Source organism: Mchenga conophoros, linkage group LG11 (genome assembly GCF_057382185.1).
Source record: "Mchenga conophoros isolate Kocher_MC1m ecotype Shallow Benthic linkage group LG11, M_conophoros_male_GT1.1, whole genome shotgun sequence".
Lineage (NCBI taxonomy): Eukaryota > Metazoa > Chordata > Actinopteri > Cichliformes > Cichlidae > Mchenga > Mchenga conophoros.
This window is the reverse complement of record NC_140536.1, coordinates 30,019,588-30,035,496: the sequence shown is the minus strand read 5'-3', so window position 1 is coordinate 30,035,496 and position 15,909 is coordinate 30,019,588. Positions and strand designations below refer to the sequence as shown.

The 15,909-nt window shown below is 39.6% G+C and overlaps 2 protein-coding genes across 2 annotated transcripts in view; one reads left to right on the top strand and one right to left on the bottom strand.

Moving 5' to 3' along the window:
* Nucleotides 1-11,340, top strand: part of LOC146564529 (uncharacterized) — a 27,334-nt gene extending 15,994 nt beyond the window's left edge. The window contains exons 24-33 of the mRNA XM_085292398.1: nucleotides 446-651; nucleotides 846-914; nucleotides 1,039-1,083; nucleotides 1,764-1,826; nucleotides 3,185-3,364; nucleotides 7,352-7,726; nucleotides 8,233-8,355; nucleotides 8,584-8,703; nucleotides 8,785-8,865; nucleotides 9,547-11,340. Coding sequence (XP_085148524.1) covers nucleotides 446-651; nucleotides 846-914; nucleotides 1,039-1,083; nucleotides 1,764-1,826; nucleotides 3,185-3,364; nucleotides 7,352-7,726; nucleotides 8,233-8,355; nucleotides 8,584-8,703; nucleotides 8,785-8,865; nucleotides 9,547-9,576 — 1,292 coding nt within the window. The 3' untranslated portion in view covers nucleotides 9,577-11,340. The remainder of the gene's footprint in view (nucleotides 1-445; nucleotides 652-845; nucleotides 915-1,038; nucleotides 1,084-1,763; nucleotides 1,827-3,184; nucleotides 3,365-7,351; nucleotides 7,727-8,232; nucleotides 8,356-8,583; nucleotides 8,704-8,784; nucleotides 8,866-9,546) is intronic.
* LOC146564528 (casein kinase II subunit beta-like) lies at nucleotides 10,865-15,909 on the bottom strand. The gene is made up of 7 exons (XM_085292399.1): nucleotides 15,760-15,909; nucleotides 15,323-15,398; nucleotides 13,447-13,549; nucleotides 13,243-13,358; nucleotides 13,076-13,151; nucleotides 12,775-12,964; nucleotides 10,865-12,669 (listed from the first exon to the last, which is right to left on the bottom strand). Exons 2-7 carry the CDS (start codon nucleotides 15,392-15,394, stop codon nucleotides 12,579-12,581), a joined length of 648 nt encoding a protein of 215 aa, XP_085148525.1. The 5' UTR covers nucleotides 15,395-15,398; nucleotides 15,760-15,909; the 3' UTR covers nucleotides 10,865-12,578.

Genomic DNA, 15,909 nt, shown 5'->3' with positions numbered 1-15,909 from the left:
GCACGGGACACACTGGCTCACAGCTAGCATTTTCCATTATTCACGGACCTTCGATTGAAGAAATAATGCTTTCTTAACGTCGTCATTTCCCTGGTTCAATCTCATTTAGCTTTATGCCTTTTTGCAGCATTTGTTTGGAATATAACAAGAACCGCTTTTACTGATCCACTTTGTGGACATCTGCTTCTGGCCCACATCACATCTTTACGCTTATGCGTGCTTGTCCTTTTAAATGAGAGCAAAGGAAACAAATGAGGTACAGTATACCTGTGCAGCATTGAGGCTAAGTGTGCCATATGCTTGTTAAGCTGTTTTATTTTTAATGCTATATCTGTTTTCGTGTGCATTTTACTCACCGTGATCCTCACAAAACTCTCCACTCGCAGCCTGCTCAGTGCTAAAACCCAACATTCACTCATTTCCATTTTGTCTGCGTTTTGTCTAGCTGCGAGCGCCCAGAGGGGCACGCGCCCTGTCAGTGCTCCGGTCTTCTCCCAGGCTGCTCTGATGGAGGCGGGAATCCCCATGGCCACTCTCGACCAGCCTCAGACCTCCACTCCAATCAAAACCAGCCGCCAGGAGGAACGGAAGCTGCAGGTCACCGTAGAAGCTGTGGAGCCCTCAAAAATCGAAGCCGGGGCTGACGCCAAGGTATTCAGTTACTCTGATTGCTGTTGTAAATGTTGGTAATGTAATATGTGTGGAAAAAAGTGATAACAAATGTTGTGTTTTCATAGAAAGTCTTTTATTGTGAATGGTACAACGCCTTTGTGGTGAAAGATGCTAAAGTATCTGAGATCGCTCTCTGTGTCTGAGTGTGAACTGTGTATCTCTTGCTGCTGTAGCCAGCAGTGTGGAGGGACCAGAGAGAACTAGACTCATCACTGATATCCACCATGAATGGGGACATCCAGGTTAGTGTCAGATGCAGGCGTCTTGCATGTCAGAAGACGTGCTTATACCACGGTTGAGATCTGAGTGTTAACGCCAACATTCAGGGGATGCTAACACGTCTTCCTCTCTCCTCCCCTGGGGTAGCACGAGTCTGAGACGACGAGCACGGAGGTGGTGCGAATGCGAAAGGTCAGATTCTTAGTGCCGTACATACTACCGTAGCCATTTTCTCCACCTCCATTTCTGATGATAAAGAGCTTCTCATCCCAAAGACTAATATCACCCTCTTCTCATGTTGTGCTTCCACACAGCTAGGTCGTAAATGAAACCTACATCAGGTTCGATGCACAAGAAATGTTTTTATTTATTTTTTATTAATTTCATAAAAGGTAGAAAATATAACAATGGCTAGATTGCAAACAGTTTCACAGTCTCAGAGTACGTTAACACCTACTGGCTGTTTTTAAAAGTTGAAACAGTTACATCATTTCTTCCCATTGCTTGCTGTTCTTAACACTGGAATGCACACATGCATGATTATAGATTAAATGCACTAAAGAGGCATGGTAACTGGTGTTTTATCACATTTATGTCACTCCATCACTTTTTTTTCTTTTCTCGGTATAAGAATAGAAATCTTCGGTCAGTCCTCCAGAGCCATCTGTTCTTTGCTTTGTTAGTGTAGTGCAGATTTTGGTCCCTTATGGTCACACAAACGACTGTGCATGCACTCTTACTCTTACTTTCTCTGTTTTATTAACACATTAGTGAACTTCGTAGTGTGCATGGAAGAGGTGTGGTTGATGCCAGCATAAAGGGAAACTGAAACAAACCCACCTTCTTTTTTTTGTTCTTTTCATTTTTCACAGAAAAGAGCTAAGAAAATTGAGGGTGACTCAATATATATCAGACATAGCCAATTAATGTTGGAGGTTGGTATCCCTTCTGGAGACGTCGGTCTCCAGCTGCATTTTCTTGCTCTTTGGCGCACCGGCTGCTGTTTAACATCACGCTTGCATGCGGCATGATTCACACTTTTCTCGTCGGCGTTAACGAGCGGCTGTAGATTACATGAAAAATGTGTGTTTGTGTGGGGCAACCGACTCTGATCCGATTGATTCAGGAGAGTGCTGTTGAGTTTAGAACAACAAGAAAAAATGACTGGGTTCAATCTGAACTTGTTCAGGATGCTGCACTCCTGATAATCCACAAACTGTTCATAGTGATTCACCGTGCGGTGTTGGTGCGGCACCAAGGTCTAAGAACGGTGAAGCTTTCCTTAATTGTTTTTTTAATGGCAGGTTTCATTCCGAGCTCATGTTTTATGCACTTATTTATTCAAGATCATCAGTATTCTCCTGTTCCTGCTTTTGCTCTGTCCTTCATCTCATTTTCAGACTTGTCAGTAATGCATTTCATTTTCTTGACAATTATGGAAATGAGTGTTTTAGTCTGTAGAAATGAAAATGTGTGTGTGGGGGGGGATCCCTGCTGTGTTGTGTATGAAAGAAATGCCATTTGGTGAAACATTTATCATTAAGTTGCTCTTTTGCACCACAACAGCTCATGATTTACAGATATATAGTTTGCAGTATGTTCTGTTTATTTGCTATCACATCCTGCGGTTGCCTGTAAAGATCAACTTGGTGCTAAATGTTGCCAAATCAGCGCTTTGACCGTTGTTCATTTGTCTTAAATGAACGAGGATTTCATTTGGAACAAGCCTTCATCTTCAAGAGCTTTTACAATGTCTGCTGTCACCGTCTTTCTCCTGCTCTTTGGTTTGCAGCCTCTTCTCTTAACATGTTTCACTGCGAGCCTAATGCTGTGAAATAGATACTCAGTGTTGCGCTGTATAGTTTAGGCCCTCTACCCAACCACGGCTCCAAATGACTCCAAATATTTATCAGCTTGATAAATCGCGGCTCCAGCTCTGCTCTCATGAATCAGCTGCCAGGTTTAATTTGCATTTTGAATAGGAGACACTGATAATTTTTTAAGGAATCTGAAACATTTATGTTTGCTTAGAATCACGTTAACCCCGCTTCTGCTTATTTAATCATCAATAAATCAACCAAAGTTGCACAAAACGGCAAAAAAACACCAAATAATCTGACTTTTTTTTTTCTTTTAATCTCTCCCTCTCTACGACACATCTTCTGCCTTCCCTCTCCCTTCCCGGACAACCTCTGTGTACTTTCTGTCCTTGTATTATCCTCTTTCTCCATCCTCCATCCTTTCCCCCCCCTCAACCGCAACGTCTTTCCCATCTCGACTTTCCTCTGTAAAGGACTTCGATAAGCCTCAGGAGGTGCTGCTCAGGCATCACGCCAGCATCAGTGAGCTGAAGAGAAACTTCATGGAGGCGGTCCCAGATCACAAGCCAAGTGAGTGGGACAAGCGCCTGTCCACACACTCTCCCTTCCGCACCCTGGGAATCAACGGTCAGCCTCTGCCCAGCGCGGATGGGGTAAGTCTGGCACAAAAAACAACTGATCCTTTTAGTTCATTTAGTCTATCAGTTGAAGAATTTGAGAGAAAAAATAGTAAAAAAATAACATCTAATTTGGCTAATTAAGATGAGCAGTTTTGGAACTGACTTGGCACTTACTTGTGTTTGAGTAATGCTTAAAAAGAAGAAGAAATTGTGAAGAGGAGTCATTCAGGCTCTTTCTGATGTAGACAGTGTTGACAGTTTGCGTGTGCATGTATCTGAGCTGATGGCATGCGGTATGCATTAATTGAATGTGTATGAAGAATGCAGCCGTACTCGTTGACTTTTATATTTGTTCATTCACATAAAAGACCGCTGTGGGTGAGGCATCTTTGGCACAGGTTTTCCTCCCTGAGATGTCACTCGGTCTGAATCAGACCTGCTTAGGATGCCTCTGAAGCCCAACACGTTTGTACTGCATGACTGACAGACCTGACTTTTACAAATTTGCTGCATGACTAAAAGGCAACCCACCTTCAAGACGTTTTGCACGTGCTGGCGCTGAACAGTATTTCCCCTCTTTTTCCTCTCTTTTTTTCTTGGCTTACTTTCTTTTTACGCTGCTTTCACCTTTTTCATTTTGCTGCTTTCTCTGAGCATCTTTGTTTGTTTTTTATGAAGAGATGAGGCCTCATTCACAGTTGTATCAGCAAACAGCTAATACAACATTATTATTATTATTAATATTGTTATTGACATGAGTAAATATTTGAATGACAGTATTTCAGGTAATTGAAGCTTTTCACGGATGGAAACTCAGTTTCAATTTAGTCGCTGTCACATGAGTAATTATGTAATCTGTTGACGTTCACTTGACATGCATTTGCATCAAGTGCTTCATGATGACTTGGACACAAAGATTATTACATTTGAAAACTTAAATTCCTTCAAAAATATCATATTGTCAGTATGCACTTGAGTTTTCAAAGAAAAACGTACAGGAGGGGCCATAATTTCTTGGAGATAGACATTTGTTTTTAATAGTTTCGCAGTGGATTTGAAATCAAGTCATCAACATGTGATTGAAGTGCCATCTGTCAGCTTTAATTTAAGGGCTTGTACAAAAGTATAGCATTATCTGTTTAGGAATTACAGCCATTTTTATGCACTGTCTCCACAACATTTTCATGGCCAGGTGAAACTTGTGCCCTTATTATTTCTCGACAGATGAAACAGACGTAACATAACAAGTTGAGTCAAAATGTTATTCAAAAATATGAGGCTAGAGCAAGTCAGGGGACTGTCATTAGGCTGAACAATCCGATCACACCTATCAGAGAAATAGCAAAAACCTACAGAGTGGCCAAATCAATAATCTCGGACGTTTTATAAGATAATGAATTCAATGGCCAACTCAGCAACACCGAGATGCCTGAAAGACCACAGAAAACAACCAAAGTGGATGATGAAATATTTCCAAGGTTAAGAAAAAACATTTTCACAACACATAAGCAAGTTAGCAAGGTAAGAGTATCAGTGTCCGAGTGTATTATCAAGAGGGAAATGAATGGAAATACAGAGGCTTTACAGCTGGGTGGTTAAACGAGAAGGCTGAATTAGACTTTGCCAGAAAACATCTAAAAGAGTTTGGACACATGAAACCAAGATGAACTACCAGAATGATGGGAAGAGAAAAGTATTGATAAGGAGGGAAATAGCCAATGATCATAAGGCCATCAAGGAAAAGAAATGAGATACTCTTCCACGGCCAGTTGATCACCTGATCTCAGCCAAACAGTTTTGATTTTCTTTTTACTGGAGACAAATTTCAAAGATGCACAAATAGACGTAAACAGAAGATTTGATGTCAGCAGGTTGTAGACTTGAACATTTTTATTCAAGTGAACAAACCTGATATTTAAAATTGGCAAAAAAAAGTCATTATTTTTAAACCTCACAACTTGTTAAACACCTTGAATTGCTGGAAGTCTGCATTTCAGTCATATTGATTTAAAATCCACTGTGGTGATGTGCATAGGCAAACTACAAACACTGTTCCTTTGTCCAACAAATTATGGACCAACTGTACTGACAGCTCACAGCGAGCAGTTTGGAAATGAAACAGAACAATTGTAGAAAGTCTATGAGCCAACAACCACACGACTCATAACAGGAGTAATATTATTTTTTATAATTTTTTTCCAAGGCAGCTTATCGTCTTATTTACAACTCACTACTGTGAGAAAAGTAAACATCAACTTTAAGCAGAGCTAGATTTGATTCTGCTGCTTCTACCGGACTGATAATTGAATTAAAATAAAGTAAAAGCTACTTGTTAAAACAACCAGTTAAACTTTAGGTTCTGAGCTGCTGACATTATGAACCTTTATGACAGCTTGATGTCACTTGAGATGCATAGCATTGTTGCTATCCATCAGCTCTCAGCTGCATCAGCTTTAGCTGATGAGATAGTTTTAAATAAGATACCGCAAGTGTGAATGACTTTTCTGTCTTTTCAAGAGAAGAAAGAAAAGTTTGTTGTTCATGGAAACAAATAAAGTGCATGTTAAAATGCATGTAACATTTCAATGCTCTGAAAACAAACGAAAAGTGAATAAAATCTGGTTTGTTTTCTAATAAAGGCTTTAAAATGTTAGAATTTTATCAGCTGTTTTATCAGCACAAATTCAGATTTGACAAATTCAGTTCATTATCGTATTTTAAAATTCCTCCCTCTCATCTTTTCCCCCCTCCTCCTCCTGCTCATCCTCGTCCCCCCATCAGTTTGTCATCCGCCTTCCGCGCGGCCCCCTGCTCGACTTCTACTCCAAACGCAGCTGAGGGGGTCGTCTCAACCCTGCGGAGGCCCCACACAAGGTGTGAATGTGACCCACGGAGACCGCACCCTGCCCATCTACCCATCAGCCTCTAGCTTTCTCTTCTCCTCTTCTCCTTCCTTTGCTTCCTCTGCAGCATCACTCCAGCATTTTCACCTCTCATCCTCTGCTCCACTTGAGAAGCTGCCCTCTTTTTTTTTTTTTTTTTTCTCTCAGGCTTCCTTTGAACTGTTGAGACTTTGATTCCCTGTTTCCTCCACTGCGGCACAATTCCCCCACCCCACCCCTGGTTTCTCCAACCAGAATCAGACCTCTCCTTCTCCAAAGACTGATCAGGACTGGAAGTGATAACGCAGTGCTGTTTGCATTTTCTGTGACGTCTTTTGGACTTTTAAAGATACAAGTTTTGACTTTTATCCAGAGGTTTTTAATGTTTGACCGCATCACTTTGAGCCTGCTTTTATACACGTGTTGAGGTTCATTTATATTGTCAGTAGTCTTTAAAAAAAGAAAAAGATGACCACTGTGACTTTTTTCCTGAGCTCACATGCACTAGAAAACAGCAGTCTTGTTAATGGGGGAAATGATCAGTACCCTTTCACACTATAGTATTTCTTGAGGCAGCTTAATTGTTATTCTTAATAACCTGTTTGTCCTCCACCAGTATTTGGAAAGGGAGTATGTAGCAGCTGCAAGAGATTCCTTGTTGCATGACTTTTTGACAATCAACGTTGACCAAAGAATAAAAGCCATTCCATATTCAGTTCATATGCTTCTTATTTCCATTTATGGAATTGAATTATTTCATATAAACTTCAGGTTTCATAATATTCCACTGGTCCTTCCTCTCCAAATTTAAACAGGAGAATTGAATCATGACGCATTCTATTTATTGTTAAGATGCATGCCATAAAGTTGTAACCATTCATAAAACTTGCTCATCTACTTTTAGCATGCACCATGTAGAAATGATTGTGGCCATTGTGTGGCATTAAAACAGGGCTGATTTTTATTACATAAGTGCAATCAGATAACCAGAGTCTCTGCAGTACCTCATAAAACCTATACTTTGTGCAGCCTAATCCACTCTATGTACATATTTTTAGCTTGCATGCATGTGTATTTATCATTTTCACAGTATCAGTTGGAAATACTTCACATAGTAACTATTTTATGTCTTTTTTAGAGTGTGTGCATTAGACCCCTAAGCAATGGTTCAGACACAAAGACTGCACATGAGGAAACCAGCAGTAGTTTGGAATTTACAGACCTACCCATCAAGAGCGAGCCCGAGAGTGTCGAAGTCCACAGCGCTACTGTTGAGAAAGAGTTACGTGATCAGGAAGAGGTTGTAGTGTTTGAGGCGAACTTGGTGCCAATCGTAGAGGTGGAAATGGCACAGCTGCCTCCTTCCTTTGATCCCTCCTGTAATGCTTTAGAAGTGATCCCGGAAGAAGAAGGATCGTGTCCCGGAGTGTCGGCTGACTCTGGGAGGATAGCTGGATCTTCCCCAGCTTCCTATTTCTGGAGCGATGGTCCACAGGTCATGCGCTGTTTCCAGGTAGCCTCCTGACTCCCTCGGGGTGATGCTGATTATTTCCCTTCTTGGCTGACACACTCCTTTGCAGCACCGATACAAATAAAAAAACTTGTGACTCTCCTAAGGTGGTATTCGGTTTGGTGTGAAAGTGCTTGTTATTGTCAGATGGAACTCAAGACGCTGCAGAGGTGCTGCACAGTGGTGTGCTAAGTTTTTAACGACGGTGACGGGTCACTGTAAAAATCTCTGCTACAAAACCATTACTTTTGATCATCTTTCTAACGCACCTGTGCCGTTTATTCACCGTTTCTCTTGGAGTGGTTGGTGGTGGGAAGTGACGTTAACACGTTGATTCTTCTGTTTCGAATACAATAAACTAATCTGGTGAGAGGAAATAGCGGTTGTGGTGAAAGTCTAATTAAAGAAAAAAAAGGCAATAGCTAATGCATGGTGTGAAATAAAGTGTTTGCTGTGGTGCAAAGTGTCTGGTTAAACAGCCACTCATGGGGCTGTGCTCCATTTCACAGCCCCCTCTGGTGCAGACGCAGACTGTCACCATCACAGCCGTCTCCAGCCCCTTACCCAGTGGCATCTCCACCACAGAGGTCCCTATCATCCCGACTAGGACCTTCACCTATGAGTCTTCAAAGGTAGGGGCTCCAGCAGCTGCTCAGCCCAGATCTGTCTCAGCTATAGGCAGTCAGGTTTGCATGGTGGAGGTGGCTTCAAAAACTCCCAATAAGGAGGTCTGGGAGGATCAGTAGAAGGGCTCCAAAATAAGAATGAAGCAGCCTCGTGCCTTCCTCGGTGAAACCTTGATGTCACATGATTTAGAAATGATTATTCAGTACATCCCCCTTTTTTCTTCTTTCCTTCAGGTGACCGTTGATGGGACAGAGGAGGACAAAGATTGCTCAACAGTATCCAGTTCCCAGACCATTACCTCAGAGACCACCAGTGGCACCTCAGTGACGACTACCACCACTCACATCTCAAAGGTCAGCAGAGCAAATTAGGCTCTCGCCTTTCCCGTTCTATTACTCTTTATATGCCTAATATAGATTTTCCTTCCTGTACAGGTAGTAAAAAGTGGATCTTCAGAAACTCGCGTGGAGAAGAGAATTGTCATAACCGCAGACTCTGACATCGACCAAGATAAGGTACAAAATCTACACACAGGTTTAGGCGTAAGGCGGTATTTGCTCTCTTGGCTGAGTTTTATATGGAAGCTTGTTTGTGCAGTAAAAGGAAAGAAAGCCTTAACTCAAAATTTCAACAACTGGAAGGAAATTCCAAGATAGTTAGCAAAGACGTTACACAGAGTGCGGTGCAAAATAACAGCATTTCATTCCAAATTTTTCAGATGCAAACTTGTCGTGTAATCGTCTCTGAGGTAAAACAATATTATTTAATCACTGCATATTCAGTACGGGTGCGCATTTTGAGCTACGAGTGCACTTGCTGCCAAATGCAGTGCTGTGATTAGTCAGATCTGTATTTTTTACATGTGAAAAATCAAAAAAATTGAGGTTGAACTGGAAAAATAAATGCCACAACCTCATCCCGCAAAATCATGTGAGCGGTTGAGGTGAACAGCTGCATTAATAGTAGGCGAGTCCAAAAAATATTTTTAATGCACAGAATATTCTAATCTTATCCAATTTTTTTTCAGCACTGAAAACAAGCTTCCTTAGTTTTAGATACTACTCTTTAATCTGAAATATGAAGTTATAGTGTTTTGCTTAAATTTGTACTTGCATCAACTCTTTAGCGCTTAATGACGAGGACAGTTTTGTCTTAGCAACTTGAGATCATATAAACAAAACATGTCTGTGTTGCAGGAGAAGCACGGCGGAGCATCAGCATTGTAACTGAACCACACCTTGTTCCTTTGACCAATCACCTCCGATATCCCCAGCACTCAACACACAGTGACCAGCTGTACTTGCGCACACATATCTTAAAAAACAGGAAAAAACCCCCACTCATAACTCTGCAGCTAAAATGATTGATAACAGCGTATATTAATTCCTAATAGTCTGTTTGTTTTCAGTTTTTGTATTTTTTTCAGGCTGTTCATTGTAGGCAGAGCTGCACAGTCCTCAGATTATCCTAGTGTTGTAAAAGTTTAGCGAGTACACGTTTATTGGTTAAATCCCAGCATTTGCAGTTGTGTGATCTCAAGTTACGTTTGCTTTTAAATACTTTTTTTTCCTAGTGGTTTTTACATTGTTGCTTTTATACAAATTTACTGTTTCCATTATAGTTTAGATGCCATTATCAGCATTTCTTCCCACGGTGCTGCTAGGGGAACGTTAAGACCACATTCAAGGGAACTCTCTTTTTTTTTTTTTCTTGTTGTTTACTTGTCTATTTAATTCAGGAGAGACTTTTTATTTTAATGAAATGACATACCTCACATCTCTATGTGGACAAAGATATTTTCTGCTCAAATTTGGACAGTTTGTTCACGTCTCAGGTACAAAAATAAAGAAAGAAATAAAAAAAAAACCAAGTTAATATTTTCTTCCCCAACCAGCTTAAGAACCAGTAGCCTACATATTCTTGTAAAGTTTGAATTTTTAAAAAATTGATCTATTTTGAAATATTTCTCTATTTTATAGAAGTAATGCTTTTTATAGTATTTGTACAAATGTGAGGTTTTTAAGTTATTCATATCTGCTCATGAAAATGTAGGTTACCATTTGTGGTGTTTTACTGAATTTTGAGGTCTCTATTTAAGACTCGTCTTGCCTGAATCACCCTGAATCATTCTTATTCGTTTCCTCTCGTAGTCCACCAAGTACATCCGACTTTACAGAACTCACAGATAACAGTGGAGATTTACTCAGCTCTGTTTTTGTTCATTTTAATAGAAGTCCTACCTGCTTTGAACATATTTGGTTGATATGAAAAGTTTTTACAGGTTTTTGGTCTGTTTATCTCAGGTTTTGATATTCTTTGTAAGACTACAGACCTCCGTATGATTGTATGAGGAATGTCCATGTATTTATTATCCACCTCTATTGTAAATGTACATGTATGTTCAGTCAAGTGAGGTCAATAAATATAAAAGCTTGTCTGTCACAATAGCCACACATGTAAGCCATGAAGGCAGCTGCCCGATAAATGTGGCTTTTCCTCTCACGGGAGCACACGTTGTCTTTTTTTTTTTTTTTCTACGTGTTCTACTATACAGTAATTTATTTGTTAAGTAGGAACTGTTTCATGTGATTTGATGTATTGTGATGTTTCACCACAAGCTGGTTTCCAGGCTTCCACCATGTTAAATACTACATTCATAATCAACCAAGTTTGTAAAGCCTTTTTAACCACGTAGTCTGAGTAGGTTGCTCTCACTTGCGGTTTTTCCTGTACTTTTTCATAGAGAAGAAAACATACGAATCTTTTCTAGATAGCATGTTTGGTAGCATTTTTTTTTTTTTAAACAAAAAAAAAAAAAGCCATTGCTATTATAGCTAAAACTCAATCACATCTGCATTTTTCCTCCCTCGATAAAAAAGTAGTTTCACATTAAGAAAAAAATAATAGTTTTTAGAAAATTGAAAATATTGTTGCTTTGTGACTTATCCCTGTCTTTTTATGGAAAATAAAATAAAATAAGCATTATTTTGCATGTTGTTGGGCTGTCTGTGAATGAAGCACGTCATATTAAAAATGAGCTCTTGGTAAGTAATAAATATTTAATGCCAGTCTTTTTTTTTTTTTTTTTAATTTAATGCCAGTCACTTGTTTTGCAGTGGATGTTGCACGTTCAATACCAAACTCTTAAAAAAAAAAAAAAAAGAGTCACATCTGTCTAGATCAGGGATGTCAAAATCATTTTACACAGTCAGTCCGCTTTGATCTTAAGTGAGCCGAATCAATGAAACTGATGGATGTTTAAAATTACAGTAGTTCTGGAAGTTCATTGCCCAGACTATTCTGTAATTATACAATATAAAGTTTTCATAACTTCACAGACACCTAAAAAAAAAAAAAATCATAGTAGGTAGTGGAAAAAACAAACTTTTATGTAATTATTAATTATTGTGATGAATTATGAATGGGAGATCTTTATCAATAAGAAATGCTGTCAAAACTATGAAAATACAGTTAAAAGTTCAAACTTTCTGAACTTTTTTTGCCCAGTGGACTGGATTGGAGTCTTTGCCGGCCACTTCTGGCCCCAGAGCCTTATGTTCTGACACCCCTGGTCTAGATCGTTATCCCATTATTTAAACATATACAAACAGAGCCCTCAGGAAATGATTGTTAGAGCTGTCTAAACAAGCAAATACACAGCCACTATATCTCATGAAACTGAAGAGTAACATTTAAAACAAGCATAGGTCCTTTTGGCTTTTCTTTATCTCTCTAATTTGGTATTCACTGGTTGTTGGTAAGAGCACCTGAATCTATTTGCACATATTACAAGAACAACATCTAAGCACATTCCTACATGTGTTCTGGATTTAATAGTTACATTTTCATGAGGCTTAATCACTGATAAGGCAAACCTCTTGGGGCTGGTGGTGAGACATTCTGTTACATTCAACTAAGCCGCAAAGCAAACTGCAGTAAAAGTCACTTTTCAATCTAAAAGAGAAACCCCTTTATTTTGAAAAGATGGACTGACATCAGTTAAGGTTCAACCACATGTCTGAAGCTCAATTAATTAGTATAATTAAAAACTGCTCAACTGTAACTGCCTCCTAAAAGAGGGGAAATGGCTGAATCTGAAAGTGCTTATCAACACAGAGGTGAGTTTGGAGAACTGTACAGGTATTTATTGGTTATACACAATCAATTGCTTCACGCAAGTTGTAAACAACAAAGTCTCTGAGTCCACTGTCTTTGTCAAAGATGGCTTCTAGCGAATCACCTTTACTGGGCTCTTGAAACTTGATGCTGCCTGAAGCTGGAGTTGATAAGCCATCGGGTGGATTTTGAAACCATACAGCCTAAAAAAAAGAACAAAAATAAATAAATAAATTCCTCGCTTTTCAGAGGTCAGTGGTTTGGTGTCGTTTGAAAACTGAGTGTAACATTGATGCAAAAGAACAAACCTTGGCACAAACTGATTGGCGGGTCGCTTTGGGCGGTACTCTGGGTGCACCATGAACAGCATGTGAGGGAACCCCGTGCCAAAGTAGGCTCCATCCGTGTGGTGGTGCCTAGAGGATTTAGGGGTGTACACATCCATGCACTTTGGGCAATAAAGCTTCACCATCGCTTCTCCCGGTATATCCGATAAACCTACGTTACGCAGGAGAGAGAGAAAAGAAGGGATAGTCACAAATATCACAGTGTGTTGTTTAGTTCAAGTGATCCCCCCCCAATGAGAAGATCAAAAACAATCAGACCTACCAATCGGAAGCATTGGCTGATTCTCACAATACACTCTGGGGCAATAGCCAAAATCCCCCTGCTGATACTTTTCCAACTACAAAAAAGAACAAACTTAAATCACTCGTGATGATCATGTTGTGGTGCCTGTAAGAGGTTGTTGCAAAAACTATAAAATAAGAGCCCACCATTTGTGCAATGCCTCTGTTTGTGAGGATGTAACGTGCATGTATAAGTCCGTACAGCATCTCTGCTGCCTGCTCTATCAGGTCGCTCTGGTTTGGATTATCTTCAAGCTCCTCATCTGTTTAAATAGAAACAATTTAGCCTGTTTAACTATTTTACTATCTCATTTTATGAGAGAAGTGGTTTGCACCACTTTAAAATCTCACCTGGCTCCAGGTCAAGAATCATATCCAGAGCCTGGCGGTAATGAGGCACCTGCTCATTCAACCCCGTCAGGTTAAACTTGTCCTGTATGTAGTCTTCATCAACCTAAAACACAGCAGCAGAAGGAAACCAAAGGCTATTAATAGCACAAGTTACTGTTGCAGCAGTGCACTGCACAGCACACTGATATAGAACCATTATACAAAAGTTTAACAAGATTACTGCGATGCAGCCAGCTATTTCTTGGCATTTTTCATTTAAGCATTTTTACTTGATGCCCTTTTTGTACTCTTAGAAAGAAAACCCTCCGTGCTCTTCACAAACAGGCGAGGAGAGCAGTTGCAACAGTCAGGTCTTAACTATATGTAGCTGAACTGAAAACTACGTGTGTGTAAAATGTCCAAGGTGGCATCTTCCAGCCCCAAAGATACCAAATAATAAAATAAATAATGCAGACCAGAAAGTAAATGACGCAGCAGATTATCCTGGTTACAGGTTACTGGCCATAGTGTGACCTTGACCCCAGGTTGATATCCAGTAGGTGACGACCTACTCCATCATTTAAAGATTTCCCTGCAAGTTATTGAGACACTGCAATATAAATAACAGTACAGGGATATTTGACCAAGAGAGAAATTCAGACACTCAAACACAAAAAAAAAAAGGGAAATGTGTTTTATTTGGTGGTTTCAGTTCTGAAATTACAACAGAACAGAAACTACTGGATGGAAAAAAGTAGCTGAGGTGATTAACTGATTTCTAACCAAAGGAACTTCCAAGAGTCCTTCTAATGTAAAGCTGCAGCTACTTCTAGCATCTACAAATTCATTTGAATTCAGTGTGTTGTTTGCCTAATAGATAACAGTTCAGATTTAAAACTTCAAACACATTTTTGATGCATTTGAATTTTTCTTGTTTTTATGGAAGGTGGTCTAATAAATTCATTAAGCACATACACCTGGTAAGAAGGTAAAATATCATCTTTACATAGCCTGGTTAGTTTGATTTAAGCACATTCTGTACATTTCAGTACTCGCATGTGTTATTCCACATAATATATCAAACAAAATCATGAGTGTGGTGGTCATTTTTGTCTTCTTTATAGCTGATGGCTTTAGTCCACCATACACGTCACACTTTACTGGTTTGGCAAAAGGTCCCAGTACGCTCTCAAACTGTTTTTTATTTTTTATGTTGTTAGCTGAGATTATAAATTTAGCAAAGTAATTTTTGATTGAGAGTAGCTTCACTACGATTTCCAAATGGTTTTGCAACATGCAGCATATCCTTAAGTACTGGCTGTTTTGATGTGTCACCACTATACTAGGCATTTATCTTTCAGTCTAAGCATGCATGGTGCAGGGTCTCAGAATCCTGCTGAACTCCGAAATGGTTCACAGATTACATCTGCATGATTTATAGAAATCTTTCAATCATAAAGTTCAAGTGTCTCCATGATCTTAATCAATAAATTATTCTTTAGGTGATGTTGTAACTATTAACATAAGTGTGCAAACAGAGAAAGTGATCATAAGAAACCAGCACACCACATCAGGTTTGATTTATTCAAAGAAAGTCTGTACGTATGGTCTGATGTGCAAATACATTTGATATATCTTGGTGCTGTGATGAATATGGACCAAAAATCAAGAAGTCAAGGTTCGATTTAATTTAATCATGCGAACCACTAAGGAATTGTGTATTTATGCAGAGTGCTTGTGCTGCCACAGTGTAGAGCAGCCTGATGGTGTGGGGACATAATTTACGCTTCTGTATACTCCGCCAGCAGGTGATGCGAATGATGAAGTCTGTGAAAAGCTTATGACGGTGCAACTAAAGCTTTGAAAAATAAAGAGTGAAAATGAAAATGAGACTGACCTCGCAGAAGAACTCGTTCCCTCTGAGTCCACAGAACCACGATATCCAGGACACCTCCTCTGAGCTGCTCATCCTCCTGACAAACCAACATAGCCGCAGTGAACCAATTTACACCCAGAAAGGTTAAAAACAAAGGCAGTAAAACATTAACAGGGTTAGTGAGCCGAGCTTTATAAGTGAACATAGCACAACATTATTTTCAGCACAGATAAGGACTGCAGCTGACACCTGGGGTTTTACTAAAAATGTTAAACATAATCTTTAATTGAGCTTAGACCTGCCTCTCAAACCTGGGAAATACGTCAGCTCTTGATTTAGCATGCTGGCTAGCGTTCATGCTAACACGTTCAGTACAAATGTATTACTGTAACGGCACATTAACATAAATACCGCCTATGTGTTTGTATAACTGTATACAAACATTCGCTTTCACTCACCCTTCTTTTATATTAAATAACGCATCAATTTGGAAGCTTTGCTAAGCTGTCCTCCCTCCCAGGGTGACAAAATATAATTTCCGGTCATGCGTTCTTTTCAAAATAAGGTAGCCGACTACACATCCGGCTAGTGATGGCCAAATGAAGCTT

Coding starts and splice junctions, on each gene's coding strand:
- LOC146564528 (XM_085292399.1), bottom strand. CDS start 15,394: ATGAGCAGCTCAGAGGAGGTGTCCTGGATATCGTGGTTCTGTGGACTC. Junction 13,550..15,322: donor GGAACGAGTTCTTCTGCGAG/GTCAGTCTCATT, acceptor GCTGTGTTTTAG/GTTGATGAAGACTACATACA. Junction 13,152..13,242: donor ACAGAGGCATTGCACAAATG/GTGGGCTCTTAT, acceptor TCTTTTTTGTAG/TTGGAAAAGTATCAGCAGGG.